The sequence below is a fragment of the Anopheles nili genome, chromosome 2 (assembly GCF_943737925.1).
Source record: "Anopheles nili chromosome 2, idAnoNiliSN_F5_01, whole genome shotgun sequence".
In the NCBI taxonomy this organism is placed as follows: Eukaryota; Metazoa; Arthropoda; class Insecta; order Diptera; family Culicidae; genus Anopheles; species Anopheles nili.
In genome coordinates this window covers 49,696,049-49,715,086 of record NC_071291.1, presented here as the reverse complement: position 1 = coordinate 49,715,086, position 19,038 = coordinate 49,696,049, and the positions used below count along the sequence as shown (strand labels likewise).

At 36.2% G+C, this 19,038-nt stretch overlaps 3 protein-coding genes across 3 annotated transcripts; all 3 read right to left on the bottom strand.

Annotated features, from left to right (window-relative positions):
• Positions 1 to 4,692: 4,692 nt before the first annotated feature.
• On the bottom strand, positions 4,693 to 5,343 carry LOC128720499 (uncharacterized). Its single transcript, XM_053814172.1, has 2 exons — positions 5,239 to 5,343; positions 4,693 to 5,174 (listed from the first exon to the last, which is right to left on the bottom strand). The coding sequence occupies exons 1-2, from the start codon at positions 5,281 to 5,283 to the stop codon at positions 4,761 to 4,763; spliced, it is 459 nt and encodes a 152-aa protein (XP_053670147.1). The 5' UTR covers positions 5,284 to 5,343; the 3' UTR covers positions 4,693 to 4,760.
• Positions 5,344 to 8,125: 2,782 nt separating this feature from the next.
• LOC128725096 (uncharacterized) lies at positions 8,126 to 9,189 on the bottom strand. The gene is made up of 3 exons (XM_053818819.1): positions 9,123 to 9,189; positions 8,741 to 9,028; positions 8,126 to 8,658 (listed from the first exon to the last, which is right to left on the bottom strand). Exons 1-3 carry the CDS (start codon positions 9,187 to 9,189, stop codon positions 8,210 to 8,212), a joined length of 804 nt encoding a protein of 267 aa, XP_053674794.1. The 3' UTR covers positions 8,126 to 8,209.
• A 422-nt stretch (positions 9,190 to 9,611) lies between these two features.
• Positions 9,612 to 10,482, bottom strand: LOC128725085 (uncharacterized). The gene is made up of 2 exons (XM_053818807.1): positions 10,149 to 10,482; positions 9,612 to 10,072 (listed from the first exon to the last, which is right to left on the bottom strand). The coding sequence occupies exons 1-2, from the start codon at positions 10,480 to 10,482 to the stop codon at positions 9,615 to 9,617; spliced, it is 792 nt and encodes a 263-aa protein (XP_053674782.1). The 3' UTR covers positions 9,612 to 9,614.
• Positions 10,483 to 19,038: the final 8,556 nt, after the last annotated feature.

The window sequence follows — 19,038 nt, the reverse complement described above, 5'->3', positions numbered from 1 at the left end:
ATATATATTATATATATATATATATATATATATATATATATATATATATATATATATATATATATATATATATATATATATATATATATATATATATATATATATATATATATATATATATATATAGTGTATAGATATATATAGATATACTTACATATATATATATATATATATATATATATATATATATATATATATATATTATATATATATATATATATATATATACATATATATATATATATATATATATATATATATATATATATATATATATATATATATATATATATATATATATATATATATATATATATATATATATATATATATATATATATACAAATATATATATATATATATATATATATATATATATATATATATATATATATATATATATATATATATACATACATAAATATATATGTATATATATATATATATATATATATATATAAATATATATATATATATATATATTTATATATATATATATATATATATATATATTTATATATAAATATATATATATATATATATATATATATATATATATATATATATATATATATATATATATATATATATATATATATATATATATATATATATGTATGTATATATATATTTATATATATATATATATATATATATATATATATATATATATATATATATATTTATATATATATATATATATTTATATATATATATATATATATATATATATATATATATGTATATATATATATATATATATATATATATATATATATATATATATATATATATATATATATATATATATATATATATATATATATATATATATATATATATATATATTATTTTTATATATATATATATATATATATATATATATATATATATATATATATATATATATATATATATATATATATATATATATATATATATATATATATATATATATATATATATATATATATATATATATATATATATATTTTATATATATATATATATATATATATATATATATATATATATATACATATATATATATATATATATATATATATATATATATATATATATATATATATATATATATATTTACACATATACATATGATTCGGCTTTTTTACTTAATTTGACAATGAACGAGGGATTAATTGCAAATTTTTGTCAAGCCATGTTGTGAGATATTTTATTATACCTAATTTGTCTTCAATTTTCTATTTCATGATATTTATTGTTATCTAAATTAATGAAATTACCGACCATAATCATTCAGCACGGCCTCGAAGCAGGTGATCAGAATTGTTAATTTAATGTAGCCCTTAGATGTTACATAAACTTATACTTAGATTGGCTCTACAGTAGATAATATTGATGTTTTCTGTTGTCGTTCTTTTGTTAAATAACGATGTAATTCAATTTTATACGTTATATTGCATGGAATATTTTTGCTTGTAATCATCGAAGCACATATACTTTCATGGAAACTTCAAACCAACAAAGTTGGGATGAAAACAATGTGAATAACACGTATACAAAAGGAAAGCGAGAAAGCAGTTCACAGTTGTAATAGAAAGACTAGACAAACATATAACTACTGCTTTCATTTGTTTTAAATTGTATCCTTCTCTTCAAAAATGTACAGAACATTTTTTGTTATGACATAATCAGTTTAAACATGTAGATAAGTATGATTAGAAATGCACGAATTTATGAATATTTATGTATTTTTGAATAATGTTAGTGCAGTAAAATTTCGCTATCAAAAATTTAATGTTACCTAGTTCAAACGCCAATTGTAATAAATGTGTGATTTTATGCTTTAAAGTAATAACTTGAATGTCACTTTTTATAATGTGTTTTAATAAATAGGTCGAATTTTACTCCCGACCCGAGCCACTACGACAACCAACCAGCGGCGTATGTAGACAATGTATTAATGGAATCAGAAGCACCCTTAGCTGGGGAGGTCCAAGGTTACTATCAACGTGGGGTTCAGCGCCGCCCAGAGTGGCCGCGCTATACTGGCGAGGTCTACGCGACACATCCGTACGTGCACGACGAGTTCAGTGAACGTGTTAATCCTTTCTATACAGACGAGGAGTATCGATGCGCCAGTCGTTTGCGTAAGTTACTATATTACCTTAAAAAGCAGTATTATCTTGACAATAGATACATTCAGGCATTGTATGGACGGAAATCGGGTTTCTATAAGTAAACTAGAATCAACAATTTTAAAATGAAATGATGATATCAGTGTTGTTAACAAATGCAGCTAATGTAAATTTGATACTTTAGGATACTTTGGCATTGCACAAAGTTCAAGGCTACAGCATTTTTATATTTGTTTCTATGTTTCAAAAGTAGAAGCGAAGCGGTAGGACCTGATTTTCATTTCACTGATCTTTACAATTCACGCACAAAATCCATGCATTAGTGCAAAACTCTGGATTCTTTACCTAGTACAGAAGAAATTATATCTAACACAGTCATATCCGTTTGCTCATATCAACACAAAAATATGATAAAATCAATGGTCGAAATGGTAGTGAACGACTCAAAACAATTACGAATGTATTAATAAATTTTACAAAACTATTTTATGCATCTCCTTGTATAACCAAGTAACATTTTGAGGTTTTGACTAGCATTAATAAACTTTGCTGGTTAATGGAGGAAAGAAGATAATCTTATCGTTACTGTCTTGTTGAATAATCATCATCGGCATTGGATCATAGGCCAATAACAGATTCTATTCAAATAGACTACAATTACATACTGGGATCAATAAAACTGATTACTATCCACAGGATGTTCCCACTTTTCAATGGAAACTTGCTGCCATTTAGTATAATACTAAAATGGGTAGATAAATTTCCTTAGAGCAAAGACAGCGCAGTACAATGGCACATAGCTGTTATCAATCATATTTAATACTATGCAGCTACAATATACATGGTTTCAACATCTATGATCGGCTTATCTTTATTTTGGAAATTCAACAGCGTAACTGGAATAAATTCTTATAGCTAAATCATGAAACAATGCTGTGGGAAACGGATGTTTAGAGCAAAGTAAGGGTTTCATGATTTAGCTATTTTTATCAATAGCAATTGGACACCGACTTTGGAATTAAGCTATGTTTATGAGCTAGAAATGTGAAATAAAGAAACCAGCGATAAAAGAGATTCAGGTCATTTTTTTGTAAAAGAATTTGCATTAGTGCTGTATTGATATTATATTTGTTCAAAGCTCAACTAACTCAATTAATTACGCAATTAATTAAAGATTTCTTGTAAGTTTCGTCCATTGATTAATAATTATGTTTTTATTAGCACACGTTCTTTAATTGTAAATAATTACTCTCGAAAGCATGGTTGCAAAATATCTATTGTACTTTAAATTGAGAAAGTGGCAAAAACGGCATTAGACACAGTCACAAAAGAATTGGACTTTGTTAAAAATATTTTTGTGGAAGCTTATCTTCAGCTGAAATGTAAATCAAACAAAATATAGTTTCCGAATTCGACAATGCTGATAAACTATGATATCATTGCTGTTCGGAGCTGTGTGAAACTCACAGTTTTGATGACACCAGTAACAATATGACAATAAATATAAAACAATAACTGCTTCTTACAATTTACAATAAGATTGATGTCGTTAGGTTCTTACATTGAACGAATAATTATGTTTCAATCAATTTTAAAGTAAGATTTGAAATATATCCGACAATAAACACGAATGAATACGAAAAAAGAATAACAAAGTTCAACACATGGATTTATGAGAATTTCTTTTATGTCATGAAGTATAAATAGAAGTGACTTTGTAAATCCAATCAGATCGTGAAGTGTAGTCAAATTTGCGGTATGAAATAATATTTGTATAATTCCATCGTACGAGAAATCATAGGGAAAGAATGTAATATTTCACAACGCATCCTGGAGACAATAAACAAACAAAAATCAATCATTGGATTTAAGCAAAGCATTGTATTAAAAGTACATATTGCGATACAGTGACTGATTGTGCTTCGAAAAATACTTCAACTATTTGCTAAATTATGTGCAGTGCAACCGAGACAATATTTAAGATACAATGTGTGGAAAGCATGCACAAGTCCATGCAAGTGCATGAGTGTTGCAACATGAATGTAAAGATTTTCAATAATGTGTGCGATGTATTCAAAACATGATGTTTATATGTACTCAGTAGAAGACAATAACGTAGGGCTTATACCATTACAATGACTATGAAGTATTCAAATCGATATTCAAAAGAATGTGTTGATTGTGTCACATAAAAGTGTGTATAATATCCTATGGAAGCATGTCCAGGCAAGATTAGCTCATGACAGCGCTGGAAGAACAGCAAAAAAAGTATCAATACACTTATATATATATATATATATATATATATATATATATATAGATATATATATATATATATATATATATATATATATATATATATATATATATATATATATATATATATATGCAAATATGATGTATATGTATTAAACAAAAAGAATGGAAAACAATATGTTTATCGAACTCTTCCTCCCTAATGATCTGTGCTAAAAAATATTAAAATTTATACAATAACGAAGCTTGTATGAAGAAATACAACATTGAAATAAAGGTGCAGGATAGAAGTCATCATATTTTGTGTATCAGCATTTATTTCGCAATGCCTTCAAAAATGTAGTCATCATAGTAATTTTAACATGATCCGGATCGAAAAGGGTGTCAAACGCCTGAAGCTAGTACATCTTCGGTAGTGCTAAAAACTTTAGCGGGATCGGTGGTTGTAGTGTCCGTTGCATATGTCAGAGTCATTGCCATCGTATTCGAAACCATGCTAGCGGTTTCGTAAATTTCGTGCGACTGCCATTTGGGTTTGTTGGGAATCCAAGGCTCAGATTTTTCTTCCATGTTAGTGTCGAATGGGAGCTCCTCTAGATGGGCGTTTCCCAATGTTATTGTAGGTGCTTTATTGGCTCCATTACCGCCAATCCAATCGTACATAAACGGGTTATTATTGTCAGAACCACTAACAATATTGATGAGTCGGTTATTGTTGTTTTCTCCGGGAAAATTGATTGTGACATCACTCCCGTTCGCAACTAGTAATAGCACTGGAGAGCTTACACTAGCCTGAAACTACATGAATTGAAAATTGATAACGTTTAATAGTGTTTACTTTATTCAACATAGTGAAACCTACGCAGCAACAGAGTAGAAAATAAATCGTAGGTTTGAAATGCAACATTACAATTTAATTTTGTTTTATTTTTGAGTCAATTGCTCTTTAACAATTTGCCAATTACACTAAAATCACAAGTTTATCTCTATCAAGTGTTATTCAACGATCAATATTGTCAATTGTCACTTTATTTTGTAAATTTTTATGCAGTCCACTAATTAAAATGCCTCAAATATTCATACGGAAGTGATAGTATAATGAGGAGCACAACTTTTCTACTGTGTATCAAAGCACCTTTCGAGAGATAAGGAACTAGGTATGATACGAGTTTATCACTGGAAATGTTTGTGATGCGTTCTCCGACGGTAAGTAAACTAAATGCAAAACAGCGAATAATAGTCAGTGGCATAGAAACATGATAATCGGCTTATAAACATGGCCTTGTAAATGTGTAAGTTTGAAATAATACTAATTATCACTATTTGCATAGATTGCATTCTAGTTTAAGTGGAATGTCGTATTTGCAATGGTTTCATTTTATACTAACAGTACCGCCGCATTTCCTTTGTGCTTGTTCATGCTGGAAAGAATATTTTTATGTTTTCTTTGGATATTTAATTAAAGGGAATATTTTTTGGGATTCGATTAAATTTACAGTAATCAAAAAAATTTACAGTGGTAAACTTACAGTGTTTTAAAGAAAGCAAAATTAAATCATTACGAAGAAATATGGCTTTTAAGCAGAACAGCTTTGCATCGAATCGAATTTTTTGCTTTTCGCTTATAATATCTTTCTTTTTACATTCGTTTTACATTCTGTTTCTTAATCCCTCATGCACGTTTCTCTGTACATCTCTACTTTCTGCTTCTACTTCTCCGGCTATCCCAACACATTCTTTGCATTTTATTCAACCTCAATCCCCTCATTTTTTGTTGCTTTGTGCTTTAGTGATTTAAAACCAAAAGCTTAAAGTCAAAAGTGCTTAGAATGCATTAATAACAGCATCTGGTGGTTGTTGTTTCGGTTGGAAAATGGTCGATTGGTGGTCGATTGAAAGAATAATAACCATCAAATACAAGAGCAATAATATGATAACACTATATTTACTTGCATATTTAATATTTCTACTATATATATATATATATATATATATATATATATATATATATATATATATATATATATATATATATATATATATATATATATATCTATATATATATATGTATATATATATATATATATATATATATATATATATATATATATATATATATATATATATATATATATATATATATATACATATATAAACATATATATATATATATATATATATATATATATATATATATATATATATATATATATATATATATATATATATCTATATATATATATATATATATATATATATATATATATATATATCTATATATATATATATATATATATATATATATATATATATATATATATATTTATATTATATATATATATATATATATATATATATATATATATATATATATATATATATATATATATTTATACATATATATATATATATATATATATATATATATATATATATATATATATATATATATATATATATATATATATATATATATATATATATATATATATATATATATATATATATATATATATATATATACATATATATTTATACATATATATATATATATATATATATATATATATATATATATATATATATATATATATATATATATATTTATATATATATATATATATATATATATATATATATATATATATATATATATATATATATATATATATATATATATATATATATATATTTATATATATATATATATATATATATATATATATATATATATATATATATATATATATATATATATATATATATATATATATATATATATATATATATATATATATATATATATATATATATATTTATATATATATTTATATTCGGAGCTGTTGAATATATTTTTTCTATAATAATAATAATATAAATTTCTTGTAATTTTCATTTATTATTATTTTTTCCAATTCAATGCAATCAAATTATCAAACACAGTACCTGAGCAACGTGTTAAAATCCAATCCAGTTGGGCAGTTCACAAGGTTGTTTCTTAAACGACAAACGATAGCTTGAGCCCGCTGGAATTACGACACCTTTAGGTAGAAAATTGTGTTATCTGCTTGCAAGATCAATTTAGCTTCATGTGCGCAGTTAAAGAGAATACGTGAAACAATACTAGCCATATCTCTTAATACCCATAAAATACATCTTGTGACGCTTTACATGTACGCTTGCATAGCTGCTATCTTAATTTGAGTTTTCAGTGTGCTAATAAATAGAACAATTTCATGAATTTAACTGCCAATACATGGACACAATTGACACCAATTTGCATGTAAAGGTAAGAAATATTTCAACTTGTATGTTTTTAATACGGAAATACTAAAATATCAAAGAACAGGTGCGTTGAAATCATCAGCATGTTATAAAGCTACATTTATAATGCAATACTGGAATTTTGCCAAGAATATGTAAACATATTAAAATTTTCGCCATTGTTTTAAGTTAGTTTTTATTTTATTGGATATTAATCTACTACAAACAAGTTGATCTACCCGTTTTCATTCGTGTGGATTTTGTTTTAGAGAATAACATTTCGCCAATTCAGCGACTTTAAATTTTTAATTTTTTTTCTATTTCAGTTTTGCTGATCTAATTTTTTGCTAATATTGTTAGCTCTTCTTTCCTTACATATATATCATATATATATATATATATATATATATATATATATATATATATATATATATATATATATATATATATATATATATATATATCTATATTCGGAGCTGTTGAATATATTTTTTCTATAATAATAATAATATGAATTTCTTGTAATTATCATTTATTATTATTTTTTCCAATTCAATGCAATCAAATTATCAAACACAGTACCTGAGCAACGTGTTAAAAACCAAGCCAGTTGGGCAGTTCACAAGGTTGTATCTTAAGCGACGATTGGCCCAGAAACATTGAAAGTATGTCGCTGGATTGTTGCTATTGGCATAGTTTCCCTGACCTGGACATAAATAAATGCATTCACCAAATGCGGAGCCGTCAATAAAAGCAAAACTAGCTCTATTTGGGCACCTGAATACTAGTGGTTGGGTGCTGGTTCCATCACAAAAACCGTAAAATTTCTGAGTGAGACCGTATCTTACATGGCCTACATAATTTGTCGCGCATTGCATAGTAACACATTTTGAGAATACGTTCTGTATAGCACACAACTCTAATGCAGCGTTGAACACATAACCAGCTGGACACGTGTAAATTGAAGAACTTTGCCCGACTCGAATGCATCCATGATAGATTTGACAATTTCCCGCATCTGCAAAAGTCAAACAATTCCAAAAACATAATATTCATGTAATACACCTTCTGGTATTGTAATAGCTATGTTTATAACTCACCTGGAAGGATACCAACAGCAGAACATGTAAGAGGAGAATCTAGAGCTCCAGTGTCGCATACATTTGGAATGGGAACAGTGGAGCAGCGATCCGATGATGTTCCATAGTTACAATAAGGAGTGTTACCTGGGCATGCGACCATCGTTTCTTGACCAAGCTCGGTACCTAGACATACCCGAAGTGTGTTGCAGTTATAGCACACAATATCTTTGGTTCCATCACATATTCCTGGTATGGTTAAAAGCCTTAAGCGAACAGCCGACGCATTAGTTAACACTCCTGGTACACCTGGATGCAAATCAACATCAACATTTGAGCTATTATACTGTACGTCAGCACCGACAAACAATGAGACAGTCAAGATGACAACGAGAACCATTACAGATTGCATCCTGATGAGCACTGATTGCAGTTACAATAGTGTCGTGCAATATAATACCCACAAACATGGTGTTAATTATCTTGTTTTCCTTGCTGTAAGGCGTTCTTTGTATTACGAATGATTTTAAAAGTGTTTGTAGTGCTACAAAATATTTGAACTGGAATCAAAATGTTCATACTAATAACGTAAACAATTCAAAAAGCCTGATAGAAAAAGGGTATATCATATGTTTTGTTGATATTATTTTGCAATTTTGGTGCGCATGTGTTGCATTAGTACAATTTAGAAACATATTGACCATAACACTGTTGATTGTTAGTTATTGCATCACTAAGCGAATCGAATTTTCATACTGTTTACCTTAGTTTAACATTTTGAATCATTATTTCGGAGATTTAAAGTATTTTGCTTCATTAAAAAAAAAACAATTTCTTCTTCTTCTTCGAAATTCTGTTTGTGAAACGATTTAGACTTTAGAATCGATGTATTCAGTTACTGTCGTATACAAAATTGTAGCGTTTGATTAAAGAGGGTTCCGGTTGGACAATCCAGTTCCGTGTAAACTAAACGGCCATTCGATATAAAGCATTGGTAATAGGAACTAGGGTTATTACTATTAGGGTAATTGCCTTGTCCCGAACAACTGTATACACATTCACCTATACGCGTATTAGAAGTAAAATACGTAAAAAAAGCTCCAGTTGGGCAACGTAATACTCTGGTAGGTTGGTTTTGACCATCACATGTAACGTAGTACTGGCGATTGCTTCCATAAAGAACGTAACTAGGGTCTCCTACTGGACATCTTACGGTAACGCAATTAGCGGCCGTCAGCTGACGAATACAAGCACTAGTTTGTACACTAAAAACATAGCCTGGTGGACATTTGTAAATTGAGGAAGTTTCACCAGCGCCAAGACACACATGGTAGATATTACAATTGACGGGATCTTAAAAAATACATGGTTGAAAAAATAATATTAAGGAATGTATGAAAAGCAGCATCAAAAATAATATCAAACTCACCTGGAGAAATTCCTCTAGAAGTACAAGTAAATGTCGAGCCCAGTGTAGACGTTAAACATTCATTCGAAGGTGTTGGGTTACAGCGATCATAAGCAATACCTTCGGTACAGTAAAATCCTGTGTCGCAGGGAAACGATCCATTGCCCTTGATCTCACCGAAGCATGGCTGCCGTGATGTGCAGGAATCACATATGAAAGTTTTTACCCCATCACAGTTTTTTTGTACAAAAGACCTTGTATTAAGAGCTGGGTTACTGGCAGGTTGTAATTGACTAAACGCTAGTTCGAATAGCGAAACGACCGTAAAAAATATTAACACCCGACACATGTGCATTCTGGAACAAAAAACGTCTGAATTGGCTGAGATGCATGCATTTAAATAGCTTGAGCCCGCTGGAATTACGACACCTTTAGGTAGAAAATTGTGTTATCTGCTTGCAAGATCAATTTAGCTTCATGTGCGCAGTTAAAGAGAATACGTGAAACAATACTAGCCATATCTCTTAATACCCATAAAATACATCTTGTGACGCTTTACATGTACGCTTGCATAGCTGCTATCTTAATTTGAGTTTTCAGTGTGCTAATAAATAAAATAATTTAATGAATTTAACTGCCAATACATGGACACAATTGACACCAATTTGCATGTAAAGGTAAGAAATATTTCAACTTGTATGTTTTTAATACGGAAATACTAAAATATCAAAGAACAGGTGCGTTGAAATCATCAGCATGTTATAAAGCTACATTTATAATGCAATACTGGAATTTTGCCAAGAATATGTAAACATATTAAAATTTTCGCCATTGTTTTAAGTTAGGTTTTATTTTATTGGATATTAATCTACTACAAACAAGTTGATCTACCCGTTTTCATTCGTGTGGATTTTGTTTTAGAGAATAACATTTCCCCAATTCAGCGACTTTTAATTTTTAAATTTTTTTCTATTTCAGTTTTGCTGATCTAAATTTTTGCTAATATTGTTAGCTCTTCTTTCCTTACAAATACCTTCTCATAACTCTTATGATCATGTTGCGTCTTTTTTCTGACTACAATGTGATATCACTGATTAGATTTGATATCAAATCTATTCTGTCATTATCGTTTTCAACCATCTCTGCATCTGATGTTCACGCGTTTTAGTCATCCTGTTCACACCAATATTTTTCATTCTATGTGATTGAGTTTTCTCACTATACAAACAGTCATATCTTATATCTGTACTTTCTTCCGTGCTCGTAGTAAACAAACAAGCTTATCTGTCACGGTATCATCCCATAAAAATGTCCCTTGGAACCCCACACCTACAATGTTAAACCTCTTGCATTGCTGTGAGAAAAAAGATGCCTTTGTGCATTTGATCCAAGTACTTTCTTATCCCTTTCTCTTTAATTCAATCTCATTTAACTGCTTTAAACAAATTCTTTCCTGTATAATAAATGTATGACTTTTCTTCTCCATATACTAATTGCTCTTTTACCTTGCAACATTTGTTTTTCCTGTCGATTTTACATCTGTAATGCTACTCTCTTCTAACCTGCCATTCTGTGGTCTTAATGGATATGTTCGTTGTAATATTACTAAAATCCTAATTAATTACCCTACACGCTACGTCAAATTTCAATCCATTTTAGTATTTTCGCAATTTCCGTTTTTTGTCTGTATCTTATATGCAGATGCAATCATTGGCAAACCATAGAGATTATTGTAACTTAACTTGTTCACTACCTCACGATACTTCATTACCCAATTGGCTTGGTAGCTGAAACATAACTACGGCGATACATTGCTTGAAGAGACTAAGCAGAAGCGTATGTGTTGATTTACTTATTTAGCGTGTCGCTAGATCAATCACACCATTTAACTTCAATTAAATTCAACTTCAACTAAACTACCATTGAAAAGAAAAAGTGATTTACATTGATAAAATAGATCCTAGGTCTTGTGGAAGCAGTACAGTTGGTTCGAAATGAATCGATTATTGATTGTATTACAATACTACGATTGCAACACCACTTATAGTATTCATATATTTGTCCTTCAGAGCGATCATTTCAGTAGTAGTATTTTGGTTTATGTACATAAGTCTTTGGTACTTTTACTTTCTCAACGAATGACTGAGCTATAGTTTTCTAACTGTGTACATACAATTCATAACGCGATTAATTGAACTATTTTCTGTTTGATTGTAGTAAATAGGAACATGATCTGTAAAGGGTGGGATCTGATGCCTCCTGAAGAACATTATAGGCTCTCCCCTAACCTCCTACTCAATACGTCCGCTACGTACAGAACGGTAACTTGTCGTCTAAATATCCAAGCTTGGGTACACGGGGAAACCCACCCCCTTGGGCGGATGGGCGTCAATGCTGAATTGAGAGGGGTATTGGACTGCTACTTGCTAGTAGTTCCCCATGTCAGGGGCGGTTGTACACTTTGTCTTGGCATCCTACGAGACGCAAAACAGCTAGGATGCGTTGTTCCACCGACGAGATAGGAGGCGGGGGAAGAGGCCTTGCAAGCCATCCCCTGTACTATTGCAACGAACAGTCGAAAACTAGTAAAACCGATTTGGACCAATTATGCCAGACCCATGCAACGGAAAAAGACTACGATTGGAAACTCGGTACAAGGAACTGCAGGTCTCTTACCTTTCCCAGGAGTTCCGAAATTCTCGCAGAGGAAGTGAGAGCCCGCGGCTTCGTGATAGTAGCACTTCAAGAGGATTCTCGAAGCTCGCTGGAAGGGATTCTCGGAGCGCCGTTACAACATCAATTGCATGATCTACCAGAGTGGTGGAGACAAGCACGAGCTCGGTACGGCGTTCCTTGTTATGGGTGCTATGAGAAAACGTGTGATCGGATGGTGGCCGATCAATGACAGGATGTGCAGGTTGAAGATACGTGGACGTTTCTTCAATCTGAGTATTATTAATGTGAACAGGCCGCACCTTGGGAGCAGCGATGACGACAAGGACGCTTTCTATTCGTAGCTCGAGAGTACGATCGCTGTCCACAACATTATGTAAAGATCGTCATCAAAGACCTCAATGCTCAGGTCGGGCGAGAGGAGACCTATAAAACAACGATTGGAAGCTTTAGTGTCCACCAGTTAACCAACGACAACGTCCTCCGCCTCATAAACTTCGCATCTTCGAGACATATGAACATCCGTAGCACCTTCTTCCAGGATAAACCTCGTTTCAGTTACTCCTGGAGGTCACCACAACAGACTTATATCCAAATAGACCATATTATAATAGTCGGAAGGCACTTCTCACACACTACGTCATCGGCCTACACCATCGCTAAACACGGATCGGCTGTGGACACCTGCTGTTGCCGAGGGCTATACGTCAGCGCTTGAGGAAGTGCTACCGGACAAAAACACAACCGCCACAATGTCCTTCGATGACCACTGGCGTATGGTGTAGCGAGTAATCAGCATCACAGCGGAGCAGATACTAGGCCATAAGCCACGATGCCAAAAGAAGGAGTGGTTTGATGACGAGTGCAGGCGGGCACTATCCGAGAAGCGCGCGCCCGAATGCTGCAGTGCGAAACCCGTCAGAACGTGTTACACTACAAACGACTGAGAACGCAGCAAACCCGGCTCTTCAGGAGCAAGAAGCGTCGCTTCGAGGAGTCGGATGAACAACTGATGGAGCAGCTATCTCAGTCGGGGAAATCTCGCCAGTTCTACAAGGAGTTGACGAAGACACAAGGTGGCTTCACGCCAAACGTCGCAATGAGTCGAGACGAGGAGGGCAACATTCTTACGGACGAGCGAGAGTTGATCGAAAGGTGGAAGTGCTACTTCAACGGGCACCTGAACGGAGCGGAATTAGGGGAGTCTAGCAGCAGTGCAAGCAGAATCGAACAGCACATTAGCCGGGAGGCTCCCACCAACTTTGGATGAAGTCACTAGCACCATCAAGCAGCTGAAACATAACAAAGCAGCTGGCAGTGATGTTCTGGTGGCAGAACTATACAAGGTGGGTTCGGTTGAGCTTGCCGTCAATATGCAGCAGCTAATTGGGAAAATCTGTGAGCATGAAAGAATACCGGGTGCTGGGTGTCATCCTCCCAGTGTGCAAGAAGGGTGACAGAATGGACTGTGCCCTCTTTCGAGCCATCACAGTCCTTAATGCTGCCTACAAAATCCTATCCAGATCTAATCTAATCTAATCTAATCCAGATACTCTTTTGCAGACTCGCTAAAGATTTCGTCGGAAGCTACCAAGCTGGGTTTGTTGGAGGCAAATTCCCCACCGACCAGATCTTCACTCTACGGCAGATCCTCCAGAAGTGCCGAGAGCACCAGATCCAGACGCATCACCTCTTCATCTTCTTGAAGGCGGCCTACGATACCATAGATCGGACTGAGCTATGGAACACCATGCAGCAGTACGGATTCCCTGGGAAGCTGGTACGGCTGTTAAGGGCCACCTTGGATGGGGTGCAGTGCAAGGTGCGAGTGTCGAACATGCTTTCGGAGCCGTACGAATCACACCGGGGTCTGAGGCAAGGGGACGGACTCTCCTATTTACTGTTCAACATCGCTCTGGAAGGTGTCATGCGAAGCGCGGGCTTCGACATACGGGGCACGATTTTCTCCCGATCTCTCCAATTCCTGGGCTTCGCGGATGACATTGACATCATCGGACGGACATCTGCGGCGGTATGCGAGGCGTACACTCGACTGAAACGCGAGGCCGCTGGGATTGGATTGAGGATCAATGCGTCCAAGATCAAGTACCTGCTTGCTGGTGGCTCTGATCGGGATAGAGCCCGACTTGGAAGCAGAGTAACAGTTGATGGTGACGATCTTGAGGTGGTAGAGGAGTTCTGCTACCTTGGTACGATCGTCACTTCGGACAATAATGTGAACAGCGAAATTCGTAGACGCATTGTTCAGGGAAATCGTGCCTACTATGGGCTCCATAAACTCCTGCGATCCAGAAGACTCCAGCAACACACGAAATGCACGATATATCGCACACTGATACGCCCGGTAGTCCTCTATGGCCATGAGTCTTGGACGATACGGGCGGAGGACGCCAACGCTCTCGCCATTTTCGAGCGGCGGGTGCTACGGACTATCTTTGGCGGTATTTGTGAGCAGGGCGTGTGGAGAAGGAGAATGAACCACGAGCTAGCTGAGCTGTATGGCGAGCCGGACATCCTGACGGTGGCGAAAGCCGGCAGAATTCGGTGGTTGGGGCATGTCATGAGGATGCCGGACTCATGCCCCACCAAGAAGGTGCTCGTCAGCGACCCGTTCGGCACGAGGCGCAGAGGAGCGCAGCGAGTTCGGTGGCTGGACCAAGTGGAGCAGGACCTGTCGGAGATTGGGTGCAGCCGGGGGTGGAGGAGAGCAGTCCTGGACCGAGTTTCCTGGAAACTGATTGGTAATCTGGCCATGTCAGCACGACGTGCTCAACTATGAGCGGGCCAAGAAAGAAGAAGTGCCGCGGATCCTGCCAAAGCCTCGCCAACTGCCCTCGCTTCCTCGAGCTTCGCCCAAGCGATAGACGAGCATACGTGAAACGACAGGAGTTGTGTCGCAAGTGTCTATCCCGGCATAACAGCGGTTGCCGTGTACGGACGGTATGCGGTAAGAATGGGTGTAATGCCATGCATCACTTCCTTCTGCACGATGACATAACAGTGCAACAAACGCCTTTGCCACGACACTGCTTAACGCACTGCGGTACAAACGAGGGAATACTATTTCAATATGTCCCAGTGATACTGCACGGAAAAAACAAAAAACTGGAAACACTCGCTTTCCTAGACAGTGGTTCGTCATCTACCTTCGTAGATGAAAGGCTTGTAGCAGAACTGAATTTAGAAGGAGTACCCAGCCCATTGTGCTTAAAATGGACGGGACATACAACAAGAGACGAAGCCGAGTCCATGAGAGTATCCCTGAGGATCTCAGGAACACACGACGGGGCCGCAACTTACGATCTGCCTACGCGGAAGGTCCATACTATACGCGATATTTCGTTGCCGATACAATCAGTATCAGCAGAACAACTGGCGTATAAGTATCCCCATATCAGGGGCGTCCCACTAGCCACATATTCGAATGGCTCTCCACTCGTTCTCATCGGAACCGACAATAGCCGGCTCAGCAAACCACTAAAAAGCAGAGAAGGCAGAAATTACGAGCCAATAGCGTCTAAAACACGTTTAGGTTGGACGGTATACGGCCCCTACTCAAAGGCACCCACTCCGAGCGCAAACACTCTACATTGCTTCCACATTTGCAGCTATGGTAATGAAGATGACGAAGCACTAAACAAATCACTGAAGGAGTACTTCGCCATAGAATCGATCGGGATCGCAAATGCGCTGCTAAAACAAATGTCCAATGATGACGCGAGAGCGCTAGATATACTAAACCGCGAAACACGGCTCACATCCGGTCGTTTTGAAACAGGACTATTATGGAAATACGACAATGTCCGTTTACCGCCCAACAAGGAAATGACACTACGGCGGTATGAGTGTCTACGAAAAAAGATGAAAATGGACCCAGAGTTAGGACGAGCCATCATGGAAAAAATGCAGGAGTATGAAAGTAAAGGATACATACGACGCCTCGGAACAGAGGAACTCAGGAAAAGAACTCCGCGTGAATGGTACCTTCCTATTTTCCCAGTGATGAACGCCAACAAACCAGGAAAACTGCGCATGGTATTCGATGCTGCCGCCAAATCACATGGCGTAAGTCTAAACTCCTTTCTCCTAGCAGGACCCGATCAGCTCACGGACCTTGTCGCAGTTCTATATAAATTCCGTGAATTTCGCGTAGCAGTAACAGGCGACATTCGCGAGATGTTTTTCCAGGTTGGCATGAAACCTGAGGATCAGCGAAGTCAGTTATTCTTCTGGGGAGAGTCAACGGATCCTAGGATGGAACCAGCCACATACGTCGTGACGGTAATGACCTTCGGGGCGACGTGCTCGCCGGGTAGTGCGCACTTCGTTAAGAATACGAACGCCGAGAGGTTTGCCCAACAGTTTCCTCGGGCAGTCGAATGCATCAAACACGAACACTACGTGGACGATATGCTTGCCAGCGTTGAAACCCCGGAGGAGGCCATACGGTTGGTTGAAGAGGTGCGTTTTATCCATCAACAGGGAGGTTTCGAGATAAGAAACTGGCTGTCGAGTTCGAGGCAAGTGTTGGAAAGCCTAAAAGAAAAGAGTCACGAAGACAGTCGGATGCTTACCAATCCCAGCACGGAAAAAGTTCTAGGCATGTGGTGGGATACAACCGTTGACGTCTTTACGTTCCGCCTGAACACAAAGCATGACAAGACATTGCTCTCTGGCGAGAGATGGCCCACCAAGCGCAAGATATTGCGCACCTTAATGCTCATCTACGACCCGCTAGGGCTCATCGGAAACTTTCTAATGTTTCTTAAGACCCTGCTTCAGGAAGTCTGGCGATCCGGTTGCGGCTGGGACCAGGTGATCAACAGTGCGTGTGCGGAAAGGTGGGCGAAATGGATCGCCCAGCTATCATCACTCCAAAGGGTTGCCATCAGGAAGTGCTACAGGCTGGATACTTCTGCGAATGCCCAAAACATACAGCTACACGTTTTCTGTGATGCAAGCGAGAACGGAATGGCAGCCGTAGCATATCTGCGCTTTCAGGAAGGCGAAGGCATAGAATGCGCGCTGGTAGGCTCCAAAACACGAGTAGCTCCGCTGAAATTCTTATCCATCCCACGTCTCGAGCTACAAGCAGCGGTAATTGGAGCACGGTTTGCAGCCAACGTCATCGCGTCACATCGACTCACAGTCACGCAGCGATTCTTCTGGACCGACTCCCGAAATGTGTTGAGCTGGCTGAACTCCGACCACCGTAAGTACAGCCCGTTCGTAGCTTTCCGGGTCAGCGAGCTTTTGGACACAACGCGTGCGACTGAGTGGAGGTGGATCAGCACCAAACATAACGTAGCGGATGAAGGTACCAAATAGCAGCGAAATCCAGATATGAGCCAAGACAGCAGATGGTTTCGCGGTCCAAGTTTCCTCTGGGAGCCGGAAAATAAGTGGCCGCTAGATGACGCACCCCAGAAGGGAACATCTGAAGAACTCCGACGCAGCGTCCATCACCATATCGTAAATGAACCACTAATAGAATTTACGCGGTTTTCCAGATGGACGAGACTCGTAAGAGCAATCGCTTTCGTCCTGAGATTCGTCAACAATGTCAAGCACCGCGCACGAAGGGAACCAACCACGCGAGGACCCATTACACAGGAAGAGCTCGACCTGTCAGAAAAGCTCGTCATAGGGCAAGTCCAATACGAATCTTACCCAGTCGAATTCAGGACCTTACAAAAGAATAGAATTCATCACGATGTTACGAATAATCTAAGGAAGGACAGTCCATTATACAAATTGTCACCTGAACTGGATGATTGCGGAATTATCCGGATGCGAGGGCGACTAGAGAACTGCACCATAGCGAGCGAATCCCTACGAAGGCCGATAATCCTCCCCAGGCGGCACCACGTCACCGGTTTGATTATGATGCACTATCATCGACAGTACCGTCATTGTAACCATCTTACGGCACTCAATGAAATAAGAGCTAGGTTTCACATTCCTCGTATCCTGGCGGAGTTCAACCGAATTCGCCATACATGCCAACACTGCAAAAATATGAAAGTAAAGCCGGAAAGCCCGCAAATGGGAAACCTACCACGATGCCGGACTGCAGTGGCACAACGTGCGTTCACGCATACCGGACTGGAATATTTCGGGCCACTCTACGTCGTCGTTGGACGCCGTAAGGAAAAACGGTGGGGAGTCCTATTTACGTGCCTCACAACCCGAGCAATACACCTGGAACTGGCACATA

Excerpts from the sequence above, each read along its gene's own strand:
- LOC128720499 (XM_053814172.1), bottom strand. The coding sequence starts at position 5,283 with ATGTTGCATTTCAAACCTACGATTTATTTTCTACTCTGTTGCTGC. Across the intron at positions 5,175-5,238 it reads ATTTTCTACTCTGTTGCTGC|TTTCAGGCTAGTGTAAGCTC; the intron begins GTAGGTTTCACT and ends CAATTCATGTAG.
- LOC128725096 (XM_053818819.1), bottom strand. The coding sequence starts at position 9,189 with ATGTTTGTGGGTATTATATTGCACGACACTATTGTAACTGCAATCAGT. Across the intron at positions 9,029-9,122 it reads TGCTCATCAGGATGCAATCT|GTGTACCAGGAGTGTTAACT; the intron begins GTAATGGTTCTC and ends ATTTGCATCCAG. Across the intron at positions 8,659-8,740 it reads TGCTGTTGGTATCCTTCCAG|ATGCGGGAAATTGTCAAATC; the intron begins GTGAGTTATAAA and ends TGACTTTTGCAG.
- LOC128725085 (XM_053818807.1), bottom strand. The coding sequence starts at position 10,482 with ATGCACATGTGTCGGGTGTTAATATTTTTTACGGTCGTTTCGCTATTC. Across the intron at positions 10,073-10,148 it reads TTCTAGAGGAATTTCTCCAG|ATCCCGTCAATTGTAATATC; the intron begins GTGAGTTTGATA and ends GTATTTTTTAAG.